This window comes from Spermophilus citellus, assembly GCF_964194105.1.
Source record: "Spermophilus citellus genome assembly, chromosome: 1".
Taxonomy (NCBI): Eukaryota; Metazoa; Chordata; class Mammalia; order Rodentia; family Sciuridae; genus Spermophilus; species Spermophilus citellus.
The window spans coordinates 45,465,766-45,486,721 of NC_138182.1; the positions used below are offsets into that span (position 1 = coordinate 45,465,766).

Below are 20,956 nucleotides of genomic sequence, written 5' to 3' on the forward strand. Positions count from 1 at the left end.
TGGGTAGGGCTCTCATGCTCTCCTCTCTGTATCTTGTACCTCCTGGTCTAATTTCTTGACCATGCACATTGACTTTTTAATCTGACAGTTTTTCACTCATGGAGCTATTCTGTTTGACTAAGCCACAATTATTTTTTCTACCTACTTATATAGGAAAATAATTTCACATCCAAATAGTACTTAAGTAAAAGTTTCAAAAGTGAAATATTACACTAGCTAAGTGCAATATGGATATGCTACCTCCATCGTCCAATCAAAATATTTTTAAAATGTCAAATGTGAATTTATGTGTTTCTCTAGTCTTAAGGAAAATCTGAAAACTTTGAGATATTAGCTGTTTGTTGAGTAAGCTGATGCGGGGAGGAGATCCTTATGGTTACCTGTTTATTATAAAATAGGCCATAAATTTAGTCCTTTTTATTGGTTTTGCTCATTTACTGTTTACAAGAACTTCTGTTAAAAAATGGTATTATGATTATATAACACTGATTTGCTAGTACGCGCCAATTATTCCTCTGGCTTTCTGAGGAATGATTAGATTGGGAAGCTTTAAGCCTTTTAAAAATAGTGATGTGTCACTTTAACAGGCCCCATTGCTAAACAAAACAAAACAAAACAAAACAAAACAAAAAACTTATCTTTCATAGCACCCAATAAAAGACAAGTTATTTGATTAGAGGTGGAAAGGATTACATTTTTGTTATAGAATCTTGGCCTTCATTCTGTAGATTTAATTTCCACACCACTGAATACCTAAATATTGGTGGGACTGTTTATTTTTGATACCTTATTTTCTATTTTATTGGTTCTAATGAAAGTAAATCAAAATTTATTCCATGAGGAAGTTTCTCTGGGTAATAAACTCAGAGATCAGTTTTGAAATATTAAACACAAATTTTTATGTTCTTAATCAATTTTTGAAAAGAGCTTACTTTTGGATTGTCCCTAGAGTTTACAGAGAGCTTCCCTATGGTATCATAAGAGAAGACTCAATACTCAATATCCTCTTAATGAACAAATAGCATACCAAAAGCTATATAGTATGTGTGTAGGGGACCTAGATTAGTGTTCTCCAAGGGCATAATTTTGAGTTGGAAAGGCAACATGCTTTCTCCTGTTTAGTTCACATAGCATAAAACTTCATCCTGAGTTTTATAACAGAAAGTTGGTGGGATTCCTCATGAGCTCTTCAATGAATCCTGTAATGAGCTTGAGCTTGCCCCTGCTCTTGAACCTGACCCAGTATAACTATTTGAGCAAGAGAAGACAGGCAGGGACACCAGAGAGAACAGATGGGGCCGGGATTTGCGGGGAAGTGGTGGTCAAAGCCTTGAAAGGATCTGGGCCACAAGTTGAATGCCAGAGTGAGCCAAATTGATTTATTGAAATTTGAACCATCTCTTAATAATATCCATATTAACCCTCAGAAGAAAACCTAGAGGGCAAGTTTGGCAACAATCACATATATTAATATTATAATACACATATTAATATATGTAATCTAAAGCTAACAAACTAGATAACAAAAATATAAAGTGGAACTTCCCCTCATTTGTATTCTTTAGTTTTGTTTTTGCAACGCTGGGGATTGAACCCAGGGATGCTCTACCAAGTGAGCTATAGCTCCAGCCCTTTTTATTTTGAGACAGTCACTAAGTTGCCCAGGCTGGTCTCAAACTTGCAATCCTTCTGCTTCAGCCTCCAGAGTTGCAAGAATTATAGGATGTGCCTTGAAGCCTGGCTCCTATTAGTATTTTTTCCCACATTTAAAAAAATTGGTGTATTATAGTTGTAAATAATGAGGGATTTGTTGTTATATACTTGTAAATATTGTTTGGCCAATATTACTCCCTAACACTACTTCTCTCCTTCCTCCCCACCCTACTTGTAATTTTTTTTTCTTGTACCTGGGATTGAACCCAGGGGTGCTTAAGCACTGAGCCACATCCTCAGCCCTTTTTAAATATTTTATTTAGAGACAAGGGTCTCACTTAGTTGCTTAGGGATTCACTAAAGTAGCTGAGGCTGGCTTTGAACTCATGATCCTCCTGCCTCAGCCTCCTGAGCCATTGGGATTACAGGTGTGTATCCTGTTTGTATTCTTGATAAGAGTTTGAGAGAGAAAAAATCTCTTTACCACCCCCCATCTCTGGTTGACCCATTCTTCAGTGGATAGCCCAATTGAGGACACTCCAAGGCATTAAAGAGAGCTCAACCACCAGGACCCTCTTAGTTACTGATGCTCAGGAGTGAACATAGTACCTTGCTTCCTGATGAGAAGCAAGGTACTATGTGAGAATGGTGCACAGTGAGCTGTGTTGCATGTTGTCCTTTCTAGTAGTGGGGTTTTCACAGTGCAGCTGTTTTCACAGAAACAGACATGTGCCAAGAAAATTCATTTATTCAATAAGTACATTATCAGGGCTCAGTCTGCCAAGGCTTTGTTCAAGTTCAAGAATGGGGTAAGCTGGGCACAGAGGCATATTTCTGTAATCCCAGCAGCTGAGGCAGGAGGATAGCTAGTTCAAAGCCAGCCTCAGCAAAAGTGAGGCACTAAGTAACTCAGTGAGACTCTGTTTCTAAATAAAATGCAAAATAGGACTAGGGATGTGGCTCAGTGGTCGAGTGCCCCTGAGTTAAATTCCCAGTAACACCTGTCCCGCCCCCCCCCACAAAAAAAAATGGGGTAAATAAGGCAGAAAAGATATCACACCACCTGGGCACTGCAGTCTGGAAGAGAGAAACAGAAGGCAACAATTAAACTGCAGGATTATTTTAGAAGGGGAAAAATAAGTACTGTGAGGACGATATCACAGGTGATGAGCCATCAGAGGTGATAGACTGAAGAAGGCCTCATTGAAGAGTGGGCCTCCAAGTACAAGGGACAGTCAGAGACACACAGATTCAGGCAGAAACATGTACTTGTGTGGTGCCTTTTGATCAAGAGAGGAGCAATTGCAAGGCTCTAACCTGGGAATGGACTTTGAATCCCAAATGGTTGGATTATTGTATTGAGGTAGAAAAAGTAGGCAGGAGTAAGGCAATACAAGATGGCCTAAGGGGCCAATGGGAAGTCATGGGAGGGTTAAAGTAGAAGCAAGCCTTATAACTTAGGGAGGTGGTTGTGTGGAGAGTGCATTCCAGAGGATGAGAGTGGGGCAGTATCCAGGAGAGGTGATGTAGATTAGAACCAGAATGGAGTCTATGGAAAGAAGCAAGTGAATTCAGGGTGTATTCAGTAGGGAGAGCACACAAGACCTCTATTGGTTTGGATGTAGGGTGAGATGGGTGGGGGATAATGAGAGGAAGTCCCTTTGTCTAACAAAAGAACTAGATCGCTCCCCCAACCCGCACCCCCTCTCCGGGGGTCCCGAAGGCCGCTGCCGCCGCCGCTGCTGCCACCGCCTCCCACAGAGCATCATAGAGCAGACTCTTCACCGCGCAAATGAGCTGCCGAATTAAATGAAACAGCTGATAAGATGAGAGACAATTTAAAATCCATGTGAACCGAGAACACGCACTGAGCCCTGATCCGCTGAATTCAAACTCCCGGTCACCTGCTTCCCGCAGACAAACAGCTATGACTCGGCATTAATCCATCCGGCTGAAACAACTGGTCAGCCCTTCTCATCATACGAAGGTAAATGCCTACCGAGCCTTCATAAGTAGTGGCCACAGGTTTGAAACGGGGCTTGGGAGAGACAGTAAGGACCCACCCGTTGCATTGGTAGCCCAGCAAAGGGAAACAACGTCATCAGACTGCTGTGGAGGAGATAACTTCGTTGAAACCGACAGCTACAGCTGTGTGATCCCACAGCCTTCCCTCTCCACACATCGGGAAAACCTTAAGGGCCACTCCCAGCTCTCCCGCAAGGGCCCCTCCCAGCTCTCCCACGAGTGCTACAGCCAGCCCGAGGGAATCAGAGGTGGTACGGGTCCCCGCGGCGCGGATCTACCGCTCCCACCAGGGCTGACTGCTGAGGTCTCTTGCACCAGCTACAGGGAAGTGGATACAGGAGGGCAAGTAAAATCCGCTGAGGATTCTCAGCCCCAAGCTCTACAAACAGAGGGAATGGCAAACTGGAAGAGTGTGCCCAGTCGTTCATGAAAACAGGGCTCCCGGGAGCAGCAGACCTGGCTTGTAGCCAGTATTGTGGTGAGAGGGGCATGGCTAGAGAAAAAGTGGGAAGTGACTAGACACAAGAGGAGGCCCTAGACACTCAGGATTGGAGACTTGCCCAGTCTGGGAGGAGCTGCTGCACAGTGATTGGTTCCCGCGTATCGACAGGAGAAACTTGGCCTGGTGGACAAAGTGCCACCTACTGGAAGAGAAGTTAATCAAACTCTAAGACGGCATTTATTAGTTTTTTTTTTTTTTTTTTTTTTTGATTTAGGTTTTTCTTTCAGTTTCATTTTTTTCTTTCTTGTTGTTTAATTAATTTTTTTTTACAAAATATTTTTTTTAAAAACTTTTTTTTGCTACTAATTTTAATTTAAATTTTTTTTAAATTATTTTTTTAAATTATTATTATTATTTTTTTTTAATTTTTTTTCTTTTTTAGTTCCTATTTTATTCTTCTTTAGTCTTTTCATTTCTCTTATCCCCCCTTTCCTTGAATTCTACCTGCCTACTCTCATTCTCTTTAGTGACTTCACCCCTTCCCTTCAAATACCTTTCCTCCCAAACATCAAATTAATTTATAGGAGTAAACAGTAACCCAGCAGTCAAACAGAACAAGAAGTAACATGAGCAGCTTCAAAAAACAAGGAAGAAAAGGACTACAAACAATGCAGGACAGCGTAAATATTCAGGAGGACGTGGAGTCATCAGAAAAATGGTCATATAAAGAACTCAAGGAACACCTTAGACAGATGGAATGGAACCTTAAGGAGGATACAAGACAGCAAATTCAAGCAGCGAAAGAACACATTCAGAATGAATTTCATAAACAGATAAAAGAAGAAGTTAAGCATCTCTATCAGGAGATAGAGATTATAAAAAATAATCAAACAATAATTCTAGAAATGAAGGAAACGATAAACCAAATTAAAAACTCAATTGAGAGTATCACTAACAGAGTGGAGCAAGTAGAAACCAGAACGTCAGATAATGAAGACAAAATATACCATCTTGAAAAGAGTCTAGCCAACTCAGAAAGGCTGGTAAAAAATCACGAGACAAACATCCAAGAGTTATGGGATAACATGAAGAAACCAAACTTACGAGTCATCGGGATAGAAGAAGGTACAGAGATTCAAACCAAGGGAATGAGTAACCTGCTAGATGAAATAATTACAGAAAACTTCCCAGAAATAAAAAAGGAAACAGATATACAAATTGAAGATGCATACAGGACACCGAGCACACAAAATCACAGTAGACCAACGCCAAGACACATTGTTATGAAGCTATCCAATATACAGAACAAAGAGAAAATATTAAAAGCTACAAGAGAAAGGAGACAGATTACATTTAGGGGTAAACCAATACGGTTAACAACGGATTTTTCAGCACAGACACTGAAAGCAAGAAGGTCATGGAACAATGTATTTCAAATACTGAAAGACAATGGATGCCAACCAAGAATCCTGTATCCAGCAAAATTAAGCTTCAGGTATGACAACGAAATAAAAATCTTTCATGATAAACAAAAGTTAAAAGAATTTGCAGCCAGAAAACCAGCATTGCAAAGCATTTTGAGCAAAACACTACATGAAGAAGAAATGAAAAACAATAACCAAAACCATCAGTGGGAAGTGCCTCAGTAAAGACAGAGGGCGAGGGGAAAGACAACCATGGTGAAACAAACTAAATTTTTTTTTTTTTAAAAAAAAGGATAAACAATCAATCATGGATGGAAGTTCAAACCATATATCAATAGTAACTCTGAATGTTAATGGCTTAAACTCTCCAATAAAGCGACATAGGCTGGTATCATGGATTAAAAAAACAAATCCAACAATATGCTGCCTCCAGGAGACACATCTGATTGGAAAAGACATACACAGGCTGAAGGTGAAAGGATGGGAAAAAATATACCACGCACACGGTCCTCGCAAGCAAGCAGGGGTGGCATCCTCATATCGAATAAAATCGACTTCAAGACTAAGTTAATCAAAAGGGATAAAGAAGGTCATTATATACTGTTAAAAGGAACCATTCACCAACAAGACATAACAATTATCAATATTTACGCACCAAATAATGGTGCTGCGACATTCATAAAAAAAATTCTTCTCAAATTCAAGAATCAAATAGACCACAACACAATAATTATGGGAGACTTCAACACACCACTCTCAGCATTGGACAGATCCTCCAAACAAAAGTTGAATAAAGAAACTATAGATCTCAATACCACAATCAATAACCTAGACTTAACTGACTTATATAGAATATATCAACCATCATCAATCAAATGGCTATACTTTTTTCTCAGCAGCACATGGATCCTTCTCAAAAATAGACCATATATTATGCCATAGGGCAACCCTCAGTAAATATAAAGGGGTGGAGATAATACCATGCATTTTATCTGATCATAATGGAATGAAACTGGAAATCAATGATAAAAGAAGGAAGGAAAAATCCTACATCACATGGAAAATGAACAATATATTACTGAATGATCAATGGGTTACAGAAGACATAAAGGAGGAAATCAAAAAATTCTTAGAGATAAACGAAAATACAGACACAACATATCGGAATCTATGGGACACAATGAAAGCAGTTTTAAGAGGAAAATTCATCGCCTGGTGGTCATTCCTCAAAAAAAGAAGAAACCAACAAATAAATGAGCTCACACTCCAACTCAAAGCCCTAGAAAAGGAAGAGCAAAACAACAGCAAATGTAGCAGAAGGCAAGAAATAATTAAAATCAGAGCAGAAATCAATGAAATTGAAACAAAAGAAACTATTGAAAAAATTAACAAAACTAAAAGTTGGTTCTTCGAAAAAATAAATAAGATCGACAGACCTTTAGCCATGCTAATGAAGAGAAGAAGAGAGAGAACTCAAATTACTAACATACGGGATGAAAAAGGCAATATCACAACAGATGCTACAGAAATACAGAAGACAATCAGAAATTATTTTGAAAACCTATATTCCAATAAAATAGAGGATAGTGAAGACATCGATAAATTTCTTAAGTCATATGATTTGCCCAGACTGAGTCAGGAGGATACACACAATCTGAACAGACCAATATCAATGGATGAAATTGAAGAAACCATCAAAAGACTACCAACCAAGAAAAGTCCAGGACCGGATGGGTATACAGCGGAGTTTTATAAAACCTTTAAAGAAGAATTAATACCAATACTTTTCAAGTTATTTCAGGAAATAGAAAAAGAGGGAGCTCTTCCAAATTCATTCTATGAGGCCAACATCACCCTGATTCCGAAACCAGACAAAGACACCTCAAAGAAAGAAAACTACAGACCAATATCTCTAATGAACCTAGATGCAAAAATCCTCAATAAAATTCTGGCGAATCGAATACAAAAACACATCAAAAAAATTGTGCACCATGATCAAGTAGGATTCATCCCTGGGATGCAAGGATGGTTCAACATATGGAAATCAATAAATGTTATTCACCACATCAATAGACTTAAAAATAAGAACCATATGATCATCTCGATAGATGCAGAGAAAGCATTTGACAAAGTACAGCATCCCTTTATGTTCAAAACATTAGAAAAACTAGGGATAACAGGAACTTACCTTGACATTGTAAAAGCTATCTATGCTAAGCCTCAGGCTAGCATTATTCTGAATGGACAAAAGTTGAAGGCATTCCCTCTAAAATCCGGAACAAGACAGGGATGCCCTTTATCTCCACTTCTATTCAATATAGTTCTCGAAACACTGGCCAGAGCAATTAGACAGACGAAAGAAATTAAAGGCATAAAAATTGGAAAAGAAGAACTTAAATTATCACTATTTGCAGATGACATGATTCTATACCTAGAAGACCCAAAAGGGTCTACAAAGAAACTACTAGAACTAATAAATGAATTCAGCAAAGTGGCAGGATATAAAATCAACACGCATAAATCAAAGGCATTTCTGTATATCAGTGACAAAACTTCTGAAACGGAAATGAGGAAAAACACTCCATTCACAATATCCTCAAAAAAAATAAAATACTTGGGAATCAACCTAACAAAAGAGGTGAAAGATTTATACAATGAAAACTACAGAACCCTAAAGAGAGAAGTAGAAGAAGATCTTAGAAGATGGAAAAATATACCCTGTTCATGGATAGGCAGAACTAACATCATCAAAATGGCGATATTACCAAAAGTTCTCTATAGGTTTAATGCAATGCCAATCAAAATCCCAACGGCATTTCTTGTAGAAATAGATAAAGCAATCATGAAATTCATATGGAAAAATAAAAGACCCAGAATAGCAAAAGCAATTCTAAGCAGAAAGTGTGAATCAGGCGGTATAGCAATACCAGATTTCAAACTATATTACAGAGCAATAGTGACAAAAACAGCATGGTACTGGTACCAAAACAGACGGGTGGACCAATGGTATAAAATAGAGGACACAGAGACTAATCCACAAAGCTACAACTATCTTATATTTGATAAAGGGGCTATAAGCATGCAATGGAGGAAGGATAGCATCTTTAACAAATGGTGTTGGGAAAACTGGAAATCCATATGCAACAAAATGAAACTGAATCCCTTTCTCTCGCCATGCACAAAAGTTAACTCAAAATGGATCAAGGAGCTTGATATCAAATCAGAAACTCTGCGTCTGATAGAAGAAAAAGTTGGCTCCGACCTACAGATTGTGGGGTCGGGCTCCAAATTCCTTAATAGGACACCCATAGCACAAGAGTTAACAACTAGAATCAACAAATGGGACTTAATTAAACTTAAAAGATTTTTCTCAGCAAAAGAAACAATAAGAGAGGTAAATAGGGAGCCTACATCCTGGGAACAAATTTTTACTCCTCACACCTCAGATAGAGCCCTAATATCCAGAGTATACAAAGAACTCAAAAAATTAGACAATAAGATAACAAATAACCCAATCAACAAATGGGCCAAGGACCTGAACAGACACTTCTCAGAGGAGGATATACAATCAATCAACAAGTACATGAAAAAATGCTCTCCATCTCTAGCAGTCAGAGAAATGCAAATCAAAACCACCCTAAGATACCATCTCACTCCAGTAAGATTGGCAGCCACTATGAAGTCAAACAACAACAAGTGCTGGCTAGGATGTGGAGAAAAGGGTACACTTGTACATTGCTGGTGGGACTGCAAATTGGTGCGGCCAATTTGGAAAGGAGTTTGGAGATTCCTGGGAAAGCTGGGAATGGAACCACCATTTGACCCAGCTATTGCCCTTCTCGGACTATTCCCTGAAGACCTTAAAAAAGCATGCTACAGGGATACTGCCACATCGATGTTCATAGCAGCACAATTCACAATAGCTAGACTGTGGAACCAACCCAGATGCCCTTCAATAGATGAATGGATAAAAAAAATGTGGCATCTATACACAATGGAGTACTATGCAGCAATAAAAAATGACAAAATCATAGAATTTTCAGGGAAATGGATGGCACTAGAGCAGATTATGCTTAGTGAAGCTAGCCAATCCCTAAAAAACAAATACCAAATGTCTTCGTTGATATAATGAGAGCAACTATGAACAGAGTAGGGAGGGAGAGCAGGAAGAAAAGATTAACTTTAAACAGAGACATGAGATGGGAGGGAAAGGGAGAGAAAAGGGAAATTGCATGGAAATGCAGGGAGACCCTCATTGCTATACAAAATTACATATAAGAGGTTGTGAGGGGAATGGGAAAATAAACAAGGAGAGAAATGAACTACAGTAGATGGGATAGAGAGAGAAGTTGGGAGGGGAGGGGAGGGGGGATAGTAGGGGATAGGAAAGGTAGCAGAATACAACAATTACTAATAGGGCATTATGTAAAATTGTGGATGTGTAACCGATGTGATTCTGCAATCTGCATTTGGGGTAAAATTGGGGGTTCATAACCCACTTCAATCTAATGTATGAAATATGATATGTCAAGAGCTTTGTAATGTTGTGAACAACCAATAAAAAATTAAAAAAAAAAAAGAACTAGATCTAAACAGCCCCAGACTTATAGGCAGTCCAGAATTCCATTGGTTGTGTTGCTTAAGGGCAGTCTGGGTCAGTTTCCTCTTCCTTCATATTTCAAGTCTTCAGCTCAGTAAGATACTGTTCAACCTGTCTGCTGAGAGATTGAGAAAAGGTGACTTACACATTGAGTCCTGCAGTGAGCCTGGCTGACCAGGGTTTGGCACTTGGGTAGATTTCATGGCAGGAGGGGAAAAAGCTGTAGCACAGCTGAGATGGAACCTCCACGTGACAGAGTTGTGCTGAAACAGCAACTCAATAACTCAGAGGTCAAAATGAGTCAAAACACCGTTGGCATCTTAGCTAGCACTGAGCAAGCATGGAGACAAAGAATCTCCAGCTTTTGACTTTGCTACTCAACCATTATTTTCCTCAAAATGCCCAAATCTCCCACAGTAAAGGACTTGCAGACACTCACTATGACCAGTCCTTATGACTGGAAAGGAGTCTACCATGTCTGCTTCCTGTCTTCTTTACATATACATGTGGTTGTAGTGCACTAGGTTCTTTTTCTGCTCCCTAGAAGCTTCTAGTCTTATTTGCACAGTTCCTAAGTCATCCGTTGCTATTTCTCTAGCTTCCAAGACCCTAACCGCACTCAGCCGTGCATAGGCTGATGATGATGTATTTTTTAATTTTAAAAATTATAATATGAAACAGAACAGTCCATAAAAATACACAATGATGATTGTAAAGTGAACCCCCACATATCCAGTTTCAGAAATAGAATACAGTCAGCTCTCTATATCTATAGGTTTCATATCCATGGATTCAACCAGATATTTGTTGAAAATATTTGGAAAAAGCATTGTGCCTTTACTGAAATATCTACAGACCCTTTTTTCTTGTCATTCTCTAAAACAACCCTTGATATAGATCTTATATTAAGTATTGTATAAAATCAGAGATGATAAGGTATATGGAAGGATGTGCATCAGATATATGCAAATAACTATGTCATTTTACATAAGAGACTTGGGCAGGAGTGGATTCGGGTATCCCTGGGAATCCTGGACCTAGTCTCCTGTGGATTTTGAGGGATGACTCTATGAACATCTCTGTACAGGTCGCCTTTATCTTGGCCTTGATGATAATAATTTTCTTATTCAGGATTTAATTTCTGAAAGGGCCATTTCAAGTATGACAGAATATCAGAAAAAGATATACCCATTCCTTTTTTCTAAAGCTTGAGCTTCTCTCTCCTCTGATATTTCCCTTTTCCTCTACTTTCTTCCCATTTTTTTTCCTACTTTTCACTCGTTATTTAGCAAGACTGGCAATGGGGTACACATCTGTGGAGCAACATGAGTACTCTGGAGAGCCATTTTTTTTTTATTCTTTTGCTTTGCCTCCTGCTGAAATTTCCATTTTCCCTTAGCCTCTGGGTTTCATAACCCTGAGGACTGCAGTTGCTTGAATAGCCAAGACTCTTGATGAACTAGTGCAAGATGGGTGAATAAAATTCTCAAGTTTAAGTATTCGTGCCCCCTTTGGCTTGAGCCAAGACTGGCACCAGCTCCAGAAAAGGACTGTGACCAGCATGCTATGTGGTGACTGTGAAAAGTGGTTTCTGTAGATTTCTGCTAAGCTGAAGGGAGCAAGCAATCCCCACAGTCAGTTCATACAGCACATTAGGTTCTCAGAAATCTCTTAGCCCTGCAGCAAGCTTTCTACTTACACACATTTTTCATTGTTTTAAAGGGTAAATAATGCTTTTCTGGACCGACTCCAAGGCAAAAGTCAACCAGGTGGCCTAGGGCAGTCTGGAGGCTATTGGAATACGAATTGCGGCAAGAGCTGGGTGAGTATTTTCTTTCCTCTTTAAAAAAAATCATCTTTCCAAGTTGAAGGATAAAAACAATGAGAATTTAAAAAATATGTTGTGGCCCTCTCCCCAGATATTATTTTTTTGGTGTGCTGTTCAGCTATGTGTTGGGTAGTCAGCCAGGGTGATTACTGTAAATTCCACAATAGCTTCTGGTGAGAGGAAGAGGGAGATAGAGAGAGTGTCCTGATTTTAGCTCTGACCAGTCACAATAAAAAATGACACCTGCCCTTTGTTCTCAGCTTGATTGCCTGGACTATAAGGCTTTTTATCACCCCTTTCTCAGACCCACTACAAAAACAAATGAACATTTTTTTTTCCCTGAGAAAATCTTAAGTGAAATATGGTTATAAAAATAGCAAGCACTTTTCTCTAGTAATATATTCTTTTCAGTGAAACTAGCACATCAAAGAAACTAGTATTTAATTTTTCACCACAAAATGGTTTTTAAAAAAACCCTACAGCAAAAGGCACTCTTTGAAAATGAAATGCCCTTACATATTTCCGTGACGGAAACCTTGCAATTGTATTGTAATATGTGTTTAATGTATTTTTTGTGCACAATATATTATTGAACTAGCATCAAACTCTGACATGTATCTGATTGTGAAGATTGTATTGTGCATAGAATCAGAACTAACTACAGTAAGTTTTACAGATTGATTAAAGCCCAAATGCACAGGTACGTACTAAAAATACATATAGATGTATGCATATAAATATGCATGTATTTATAAAGAGATGCACACGCACAAGAGAGATATCAGATAGGCATTTTTAAACTATTAAAATTCAACAAAATAATCAAGCGTTAATGGAAGCTACAGATTACTCTTTAATAAGTTTTTGTATCATTTTTGAGAAATCAGTCTATTAGAAATCTTCTATGCATGTTTCCTGGGAAGGCATCTAGACGTTAAAACTGATAGATGAATTTTATAAGGGTACCTAGTAAGATAATTGAACATAAGGAAAATTTGCAGAGAATGCATTTTGGATGTGTCTGTTTTATCCATAATGTATGTTTATTTGCTTTGCTGTGGCATTCAGAATAAGGACAACATGGAAGAGAGAGAGAGAAAATAATCAAAACATAGTGTCTTTGTGCTGTTTAATATGATATACACAATATTGACTTATTCATGAGAATATGTGAGTAGGAGTCTTATGGAAAGTGGGGCATTGTGAATTGAAGGCTTTATCCTAGTTCATATAACTTGGTTGTGAAATGTGATGGAAATTCAGATTTTGGTCAGAACTTGATTTGTCACTTCTTCACTATTTAACAACATGGAGTTATACCTGGGTTTGAGGAGATGATGATGAAGACTGTAAATGCATACACTATGGGAGTCAGCTAAGGAAATGAGGATTTGGCTACCTGGCTCAATGGTGACTATTAATAGGCCTTAGAGAGTGAGCTACAAATCTCTACTAGACTCCATAACAGATGACAGAGTATTGCCATTTTCTTATGATGTAATGGTGAGGATGATTGGTTGGGTTTATTTATTTTTTTTTAAAGTATGACAGGCATATCCAAGTCCAAAGTGGTTGTTGGCTCTTCCCATACTTGTAAGAAGCAGTGACAGAAAGATAAGAACTTTCTCATGCTCCTACCTCTACCTCCTGTTACCCACAGATGGCTGGACTTCCATGCTTGCTTTTCCTTATGGGCCAGGTTCTATCCCTTCAACCTGTGGAGACACTTTGTTCTAATCATGCTCTCTCTCCTCTCCTGAATCACCAGATGCTTCATGTCAAATAGAAAATTCCATCAACATAAAATATAAATGAATATAAATTCTGTTGATACCCCACTTTCCTCTCACTTCACCCCTGTTTCTTTGTTCCTCTTTAAAGCACAACTGCAAGAAGTGTGACCATCCTTGCACCTCTAGTTTCTTTTATCCATTTTTTTTCCTTATACTTACTCAAATCAGGGTTTAGACTCTACCAGTCTTAAAAGTATAAATAAATAAATAAATGCTCTTTTTTTAATGGTCACTGGCAACATCACTTTGCAAAATCCAATGGTTATTTTTCAGTCTTTGTCTTTGACTATCAGCATCATTTGTCATGGTGAATCATTCTCTTCCTTTATTTGACTTCTGGGACATCTCCTGGGTTTCCACATGTCGCAGTGGTCATTTCTTTCCATCCTGCTTTGCTGAATCCTCTGCACCTGCCTGTCCTCTTTGACACTGAACTGCCCCAGGGATCCATGTTTTAAGCTTTGTTTTACTAATACCTTGGTGTTTTCATGCATTCTAATGAAATTAAATACTTTCTTCATGTTTATTATTCCAAAATTTCTGTTTGTGTTCTTCCTACAGACTCCATACTTGCCCATCTATGTGGGGACAAGTGCATGGAGTACTGCATACAAGGCATACGCTAGGCACACGAGCGGCAAACTGCTTACCCCATAGGCACAGCCTTGGAAGCAAGGCCACATGTTGTGGTCCCTGTGCTTGTCCACGACCCCTTCATTCCTTGGTTGGTCGCTGCAAGGATAGTTAGCAAGACATTGTATTGATGGCCATCTGTAATCTGCTTAGCTACTGCATGAGTATATATATACATGGTAACTGCACAATAAAATCAGACCTGCTTCCTGCTTAGTCTCAGGAGGTCCTGATTAGTGACTCTGTAGCCACACTCTCCTCTATCCTGCTCTGTGGACCTCCTCGCTGGAGGAGAGAGAGCCCAAGCACATCTAGTTGTTCACTTAGCATCTCTAATTAGATGTGTAACGGACTTTCCAACCTTAACATACCTAAAATTTAATTTTTGATTTCTCCCATCCTAGTGCTCTACCGCAGTTTTCCCTGATTCCATCATGGTACAACCTGTTTCTTGCATCACTTACAGCAGATCCATCAGCAAATACTCTCAAGTCTTCCTTCCAAACAGATCCAATCCAACAGCATCTCACCTCCTTCACTACCATCACCTTGCTTCTGCCCTCTATCACTGCTCATCCAGGTCTTGGTAGTAGTCTCCTATGTCACTTTCTTGCTTCCACACTTACCCATCTGGAATCTGTTCTTAGTAGGAGAGAATCTGACTCCTGTCACTTCTCTGTTTAAAACCCTACATGAGTCTTATAATTTCCAAGTCACTTGGAGTAAAAGCCAAAGTCCTGAGGGTGGCTTCCCAAGGTGTTGCACGATGTGGACCTCATCTCCCCTCTGGCTGTCTCCTACTTCTGCTTTCCCTTTTCATCTTAGCTAGCTTTCTTGCACTTCTTGGAATGGTTTCGACACTGGCTGTCCTCACCTACAAGCAGGGCCCTTGTATCTGCTGCTCCTTTTATACTCTTCTTCAGAATATCCAAATGGTTTGTTTCTTAATCCCATCATCACAGTGGTGTTATCTTGGCTATCCTATTTTAAGACTGCCACCTGTGCCTTCTCCTGGCTCCTGCAATCCCCCTTTCCATGACTCCACTTTCTTTTCCCATAGTGCTCTTCAACGTCTAACATATTTTCTAGCACAACTTATTTGTATGTTTTATTGGCTACTAATTCTTAGTTTTTCCACGTGGTAATGTATATTCTTAAGGATGGGTTCCTTTAATTGTTTTGTTTAACAGTGTATCCCAAGCATAAAGCAATAATTGGAAATTCATGTATACACAAACGGAACAAAGAGATTTAGTCAAATGATTTGATAAACTAAAATGATTTGATACTTGAATTTAAAACAGCTATGCATAAAACATTTGATGAAATAAAAATTTGATTTGGAATAATGAGGAAAAAACCAACAGACAGTTAAAGACACAACTAAAACTTTTAAAAGAATAAAATAGAGCTTCTGGAAATAAATGACATAATATTTGAAATTAAGAAACTCAATGAATTTATCATAATAAAAGAAATTAAGAAATACTGTTTCTTATTTATTACTTGTTAAAAAAACCCTCAAAAGATAAATAATTTACTCTGTTTGCAAAGCCATTAGGCAACAGGTACTTTATACATTATTGCTAGAAATGAAAAGTGATGTATACATTTTCGAGATCCATTTGTTAATATATTCCCATAAAATATAAACCAGATTTAGACATGTTACAGTTTTATTAAACTTTCACATTTTATTCACATTTTATTAAACTTTTCAAGGGATGACTACTTCAAGTGTCTGTAAAGCTTTTCTGAAAAATGAAAAAGAAGGGCATATTTTCTAAAATGATTAGATGAATGTAACTTTGAAATAAAATCAACCACTATACAGAAAATAAAAAAGATTCACCCATAAACATAGATTTAAAAAAAAACATGAAATTTTGATGAAGTCAATAGCAAATATTTTGAAAGGCATAATATATCCTGATAAAATTGGATTAATCCCAGAAACACAAACTTGGCTTATCATGAACAAAACATAAAATACTACTAAGTTGCCTAGTACATTATAGGAGAACCTCCATATGACCATCTCAATAGATACAGGGAAATAACTTGATAAATTTTAAAACTCATGTGTACTAAAAAATAAAAACTTCTAACAAGCTATGAATAGAAAGGAAATTTATCTAAAATGGGATCATAACTCTATAATAAAAATACATCAAAAACATTTAAATCAGATTTAAAGATTGAAAAGAAAAAAGTATTTATTATATCACAGATGATACAATTATCTGCATCAAAAATCCAAGAAAAGTTATAATTAGATTATTAGAATAAGTAGGGACTTGGCAATGTTGATGGATATAGGATCAATATATAAAAACTAACTTCATTTATGTACATTGGGAATAAATAAGAAACCTAATAAAAAGGTCCAACCAAAGATATCAGAAACTTTTTAAAAAGTATATACAAGTTTTGAAGATACTGGGGAGTAAATACATGGAGAACTATACCTTGTTAATAGATAGGACTGAGCTCCTAAATAATATATTGATTTAATTAAATTGTAATCAAAGCAAAGAATCAGGAATAGCTAACTCACTTCTAAAGATAAAGAAATATATATGAGATATTAATTACATAGTTAATATGTATGCATTTGTCACCAACAGATAGACTATTTCTGGGATTTTGATCTATGATAGAGAGGCAAAACACATCCCTGGGAAAAAATAGATTTTTCAACATGTGCTGTTGAACACACCTTAAATTAGGTGCTTCCTGATAACCATTCATGAAAACTCCAGGTAGATTAAAACTTACAAATAGAGAGGAAGACTTTTTTAAATTTTAGAAGAAAAAAGAAACTACTTATGAAATGGAGCTAGAAGTCAGGCAAGGTGGTGCATACCTGTAATCCCAGTGGCTCCAGAGGCTAAGGCAGGAGAATTACAAGTTCAAGGCTAGCCTCAGCAACTTATCAAGGCCCTAAGTAATTAAACATGACCCTGTCTCAAAATAAAAAAATAAGAAAGGGCCTCTGGAGATGTAGCTCAGTAATTAAGGGCCCGATACAAAAAATAAATAAATAAGTATTCAAACTAATAAATTGGAGCTAGGGAAGGATTTCAACACAGCAGTTTTTGTGTTGAAATTAACTTTCCAAATCTCTGTATTCAGGGATGCATTGTGATTTAAAATTCTTAGGTCAGTATAAACTCAAAGTATAAACCAAAAAGAAATGATAAAAATATCTACATTTAAATTTAAAACATCTGCTCATCAAAGGACACCATGCAAAAGTCAGAAGAGAATCCACGGAGTATATTTTTATTCAGGATCTATTTTATACAGAGCAAATGGATAGATTGGTATTTAGAGTATATTGCTTGTGTGTCATTTATCTAGAAGTTGATCGATGAAGACTGGGCTTCTCTCTTACCCAAGGAATGTGGGAGGAGAGCTATGTTCCAAACCACAGATGGGGCTTGGAGAAAACACTGAAACCAGTAGAAAGCCAAAGATAGAGATGAAAAGGAGAAAGACATAAAACATACAACTACGATGAAAACCCCGGAAGTTATTTTTAATAGTGTCTTGTAGACACTTAAGCAGCAGGACCCCAATAAGAATATGTTGTGTAGACAAACTGGATTGGTCTTCATTTTTTAAATTGTTTAAAAATTAAATTCCAGTCTTCTCATATTGCTTAATATATACATTTAGTTTTCAATAATTTTAAAATTGACTTTATATTTTAATAAATGCATTTTGGTTTTTCAAGAGTCCCCATTAAGTTTCTTTAGGGTGGGGCACTTTATCACTTTAAATATTTTCTCTGGTTAATAGTAGGGAGTACCTTCAGGGATGCTGTGGAAACTCTAAATCCTATGTCTCCAAGGACAATTAAACACTTACCATGACCTATGAGGTCACCTGAGATTAGTTTCCCAAAGTGTTAGAAAAAACAGCAATTGTCTGTATTCTAAGTGGCCTAGCGCTGTGGAAGTCTTGATGGAGATTTCCTTGACCCCTTGCACACAGTGGGGGTGGGGACTTATTAGTTTATCTCCCTACCTCCCAGTCCCTTTGGAAGTCATCTTCCTGCTGCATAGAGCGGTATACCTCCTCTTGATACATTTTCATTTAAATTGCTCCATATTGGGTTCCTTCTGTCCTTGCTGTAACCTTGGAGGAGGGTGACAACATTTGTGAACTCTATTATTTGGGGCCTGTGTTAGCCTCTCTCTAAGAACACAACCAACAAGCTGTCCTTAGATAAGCTGTTCCATTCTTGACAGAGACTGTTGTAAGCTAAATACAGTGTGACTTGAAAATTAAACCATTTCACTGGTACTTTTCATCATTAAAATCTGGTCTTTCTTACCTGATGCAGTAAAAGTATTCTTTGAAGGAATTTTATTTTGGACTACAAAGGTTTTGAATTGTAATTTGCTCCTTTTGGTAATTTTTGTTTTCTTTTCCTTCCAGGATATATGAGAAATACTTATTTCCATCTGGCTCTCGTCAACTGACCTTGAAAAACCCCCACTACTTCTTCATGTAGTTTTGCTTAGCCTCACTATTTTTTACCTTAACTTCAACTGCCGATGTACTCAACAGAGTGGTTAGGGATGGCCGATTTCTCCAGTCATTAGTTATGCATGTTTGCAGGAGCTGATTACTGAACTCATATTTTATCTCTACTGCCAGCAAAATGTTACTTTATTTTTCTAATTGGTTTTGCCTCTTATTAGAAGAATAATTAGAGCAATGTTAGTAAGACAGAAAAAGAGGGAATCACTTTTTTCATGTTAGCAAGAGCTATGGGTGCTTCAGGTTTGTGTCTCTGTAACTGACTGATTCTTAACTAAATTACAGGTTTGGGGAAGCTTTGGGGTCTTTTAAGATCTTAATCAATTCAGTATTTTTTTAATCTAGAATACCAATATGAACGAAGGAAACAATTTTTTTGTATTCTTTTAACAAATTTATAAATAAAGCTCTATTTCTATATCAGTAGATTGTTTTTATTTTTAATGACAAGCTCTTGGCTTTTTCTCTTTTGAGAGGGTATCATCTTATTCCTTTTTAGAGTTCATAAGATCAAATATATTAATGTAATCACTATTTGTGCCTTACTTTGTTCCATATTTATTTAAATAATGGTTCCCCCTTATTTTCAGAGTGAGACAGTTAATTTTGTAGATGGCCATTTTTCATTAAAGTCAACTAACAACAAATATAGACATCATAGTGTTTTGAAGGTATGTTGGAAACTTGTTTTGTCTTTGTTCTATGCAACGTATTTCCTGTTGCTAATTCAGTGGGCTTTCCTATTCAATTTCTGTGACCTTGAGCCTGTTCATAGATCCTAGAGTAAAAGAGTATTGATTTTTCCATGCTATGTAACCTGAGCCCCATCCTGCCACCACCCCCATGATTTATAAGCAAAGCATGGCATGTATTCTCAGAATAAAGGTTGGAGGAGCAAGTCTTTATTTTTATTTATTTTTAAATTTATTGCAGTAATTGTTGTGATGAAATTAACTTTCCAAATCTCTGTATTCAGGGGAGCATTGTGATTTAAAATTCTTGGGTCAGGACACATGACTGGGGCAAGGGTATCCTGCAGAAAGGGTCACGTTGGGTGGAATAAGGGTGGCTGAGAACAGATGCTGTTCAGGCAGTTTCTCTGGAATAAAAAATGCAGATATTCTTGGTTTCCCTGTTCTCTGCCAGCTGAAGCTGTGTTAGGGCTGTTGACACTAATATAAAATGTTTGGTCCATTTGAAATCCTTGTTGTTGCCTTATATGGGAAAAATGAAATCCCTCAGCCTGTGTTGGAAACACCGCCAAACGGATTGTAAATGTGCGGCTGTCGCAGGCCTTTTACTGCTGTGGCAAGCAGCCATTTCAACCCCACACCTGCCCGCCTGGCTACCTTAAAGTCACGTTTCATTTTTTGTGTCAAGGATTGGTGTTCCTCTCTTGCTGCATTTCCCACTGTGTAACCAGGAGTAGGAGAAAGGGATGCTTTTTCACTTTGGAGGCTTCTCAGGGAAGTCATCATCAATTTCTCTTCTACCGCTTGGTGTATCTTGCACTCCCACAAAAAGATTTTGCTCAGGAATCTAGTTCCACTGAAAAAACATTGTGTAGCTATGGAAAATTGTGACTTCCTAGCTGAATATGCTATAGGCTGTATGTCTTTCTTAAGCCATTTCTATGTGGGCGGGAGTAAAGAGGAAAGAAACAAAGAGTTGTTACCCTTAGGAGCTTACTACTATGTTTTTCACATTTAATCAGCCCTCTTGAAGCAACTGGAATAAAATTTGACATGAAGGTAACTCTGGATAGGAAATCCCAAAGTTCCAGGCACCATTTCTATGCTTTTATAATGCTTTCTTTTTCTGAAAAATAAAAACAAGAAGAATAATTTTTAAAGTAATGTGTTATAGAAACATTAGACTATACAGATAAGTAATGAACAAACTAGAAATCTTTCAAGTTTTATTCATAGATAATCATATTTTTGTGCATATCCTTCCAGATTCTTTTCTATTCATGTGTGTCAAAATCTTTATAGACACTTGTCTAAT

General features: G+C 37.5%; 1 protein-coding gene across 4 annotated transcripts in view; it reads left to right on the forward strand.

The window, feature by feature from the left end:
* The window catches only part of EPSTI1 (epithelial stromal interaction 1), a 100,592-nt gene extending 80,776 nt beyond the window's left edge, over positions 1-19,816 (forward strand). For 3 of the 4 annotated variants that reach the window (XM_081308161.1, XM_081308162.1, XM_081308163.1), the window contains 2 exons: positions 11,867-11,966; positions 18,845-19,816. In XM_081308161.1, the coding sequence (XP_081164287.1) occupies positions 11,867-11,966; positions 18,845-18,853 (109 nt within the window). In that variant the 3' untranslated portion in view covers positions 18,854-19,816. Of the gene's footprint in view, positions 1-11,866; positions 11,968-18,844 lie in introns of those variants that run through there. The other variant, XM_081308164.1, reaches the window with a different exon arrangement.
* Positions 19,817-20,956: the final 1,140 nt, after the last annotated feature.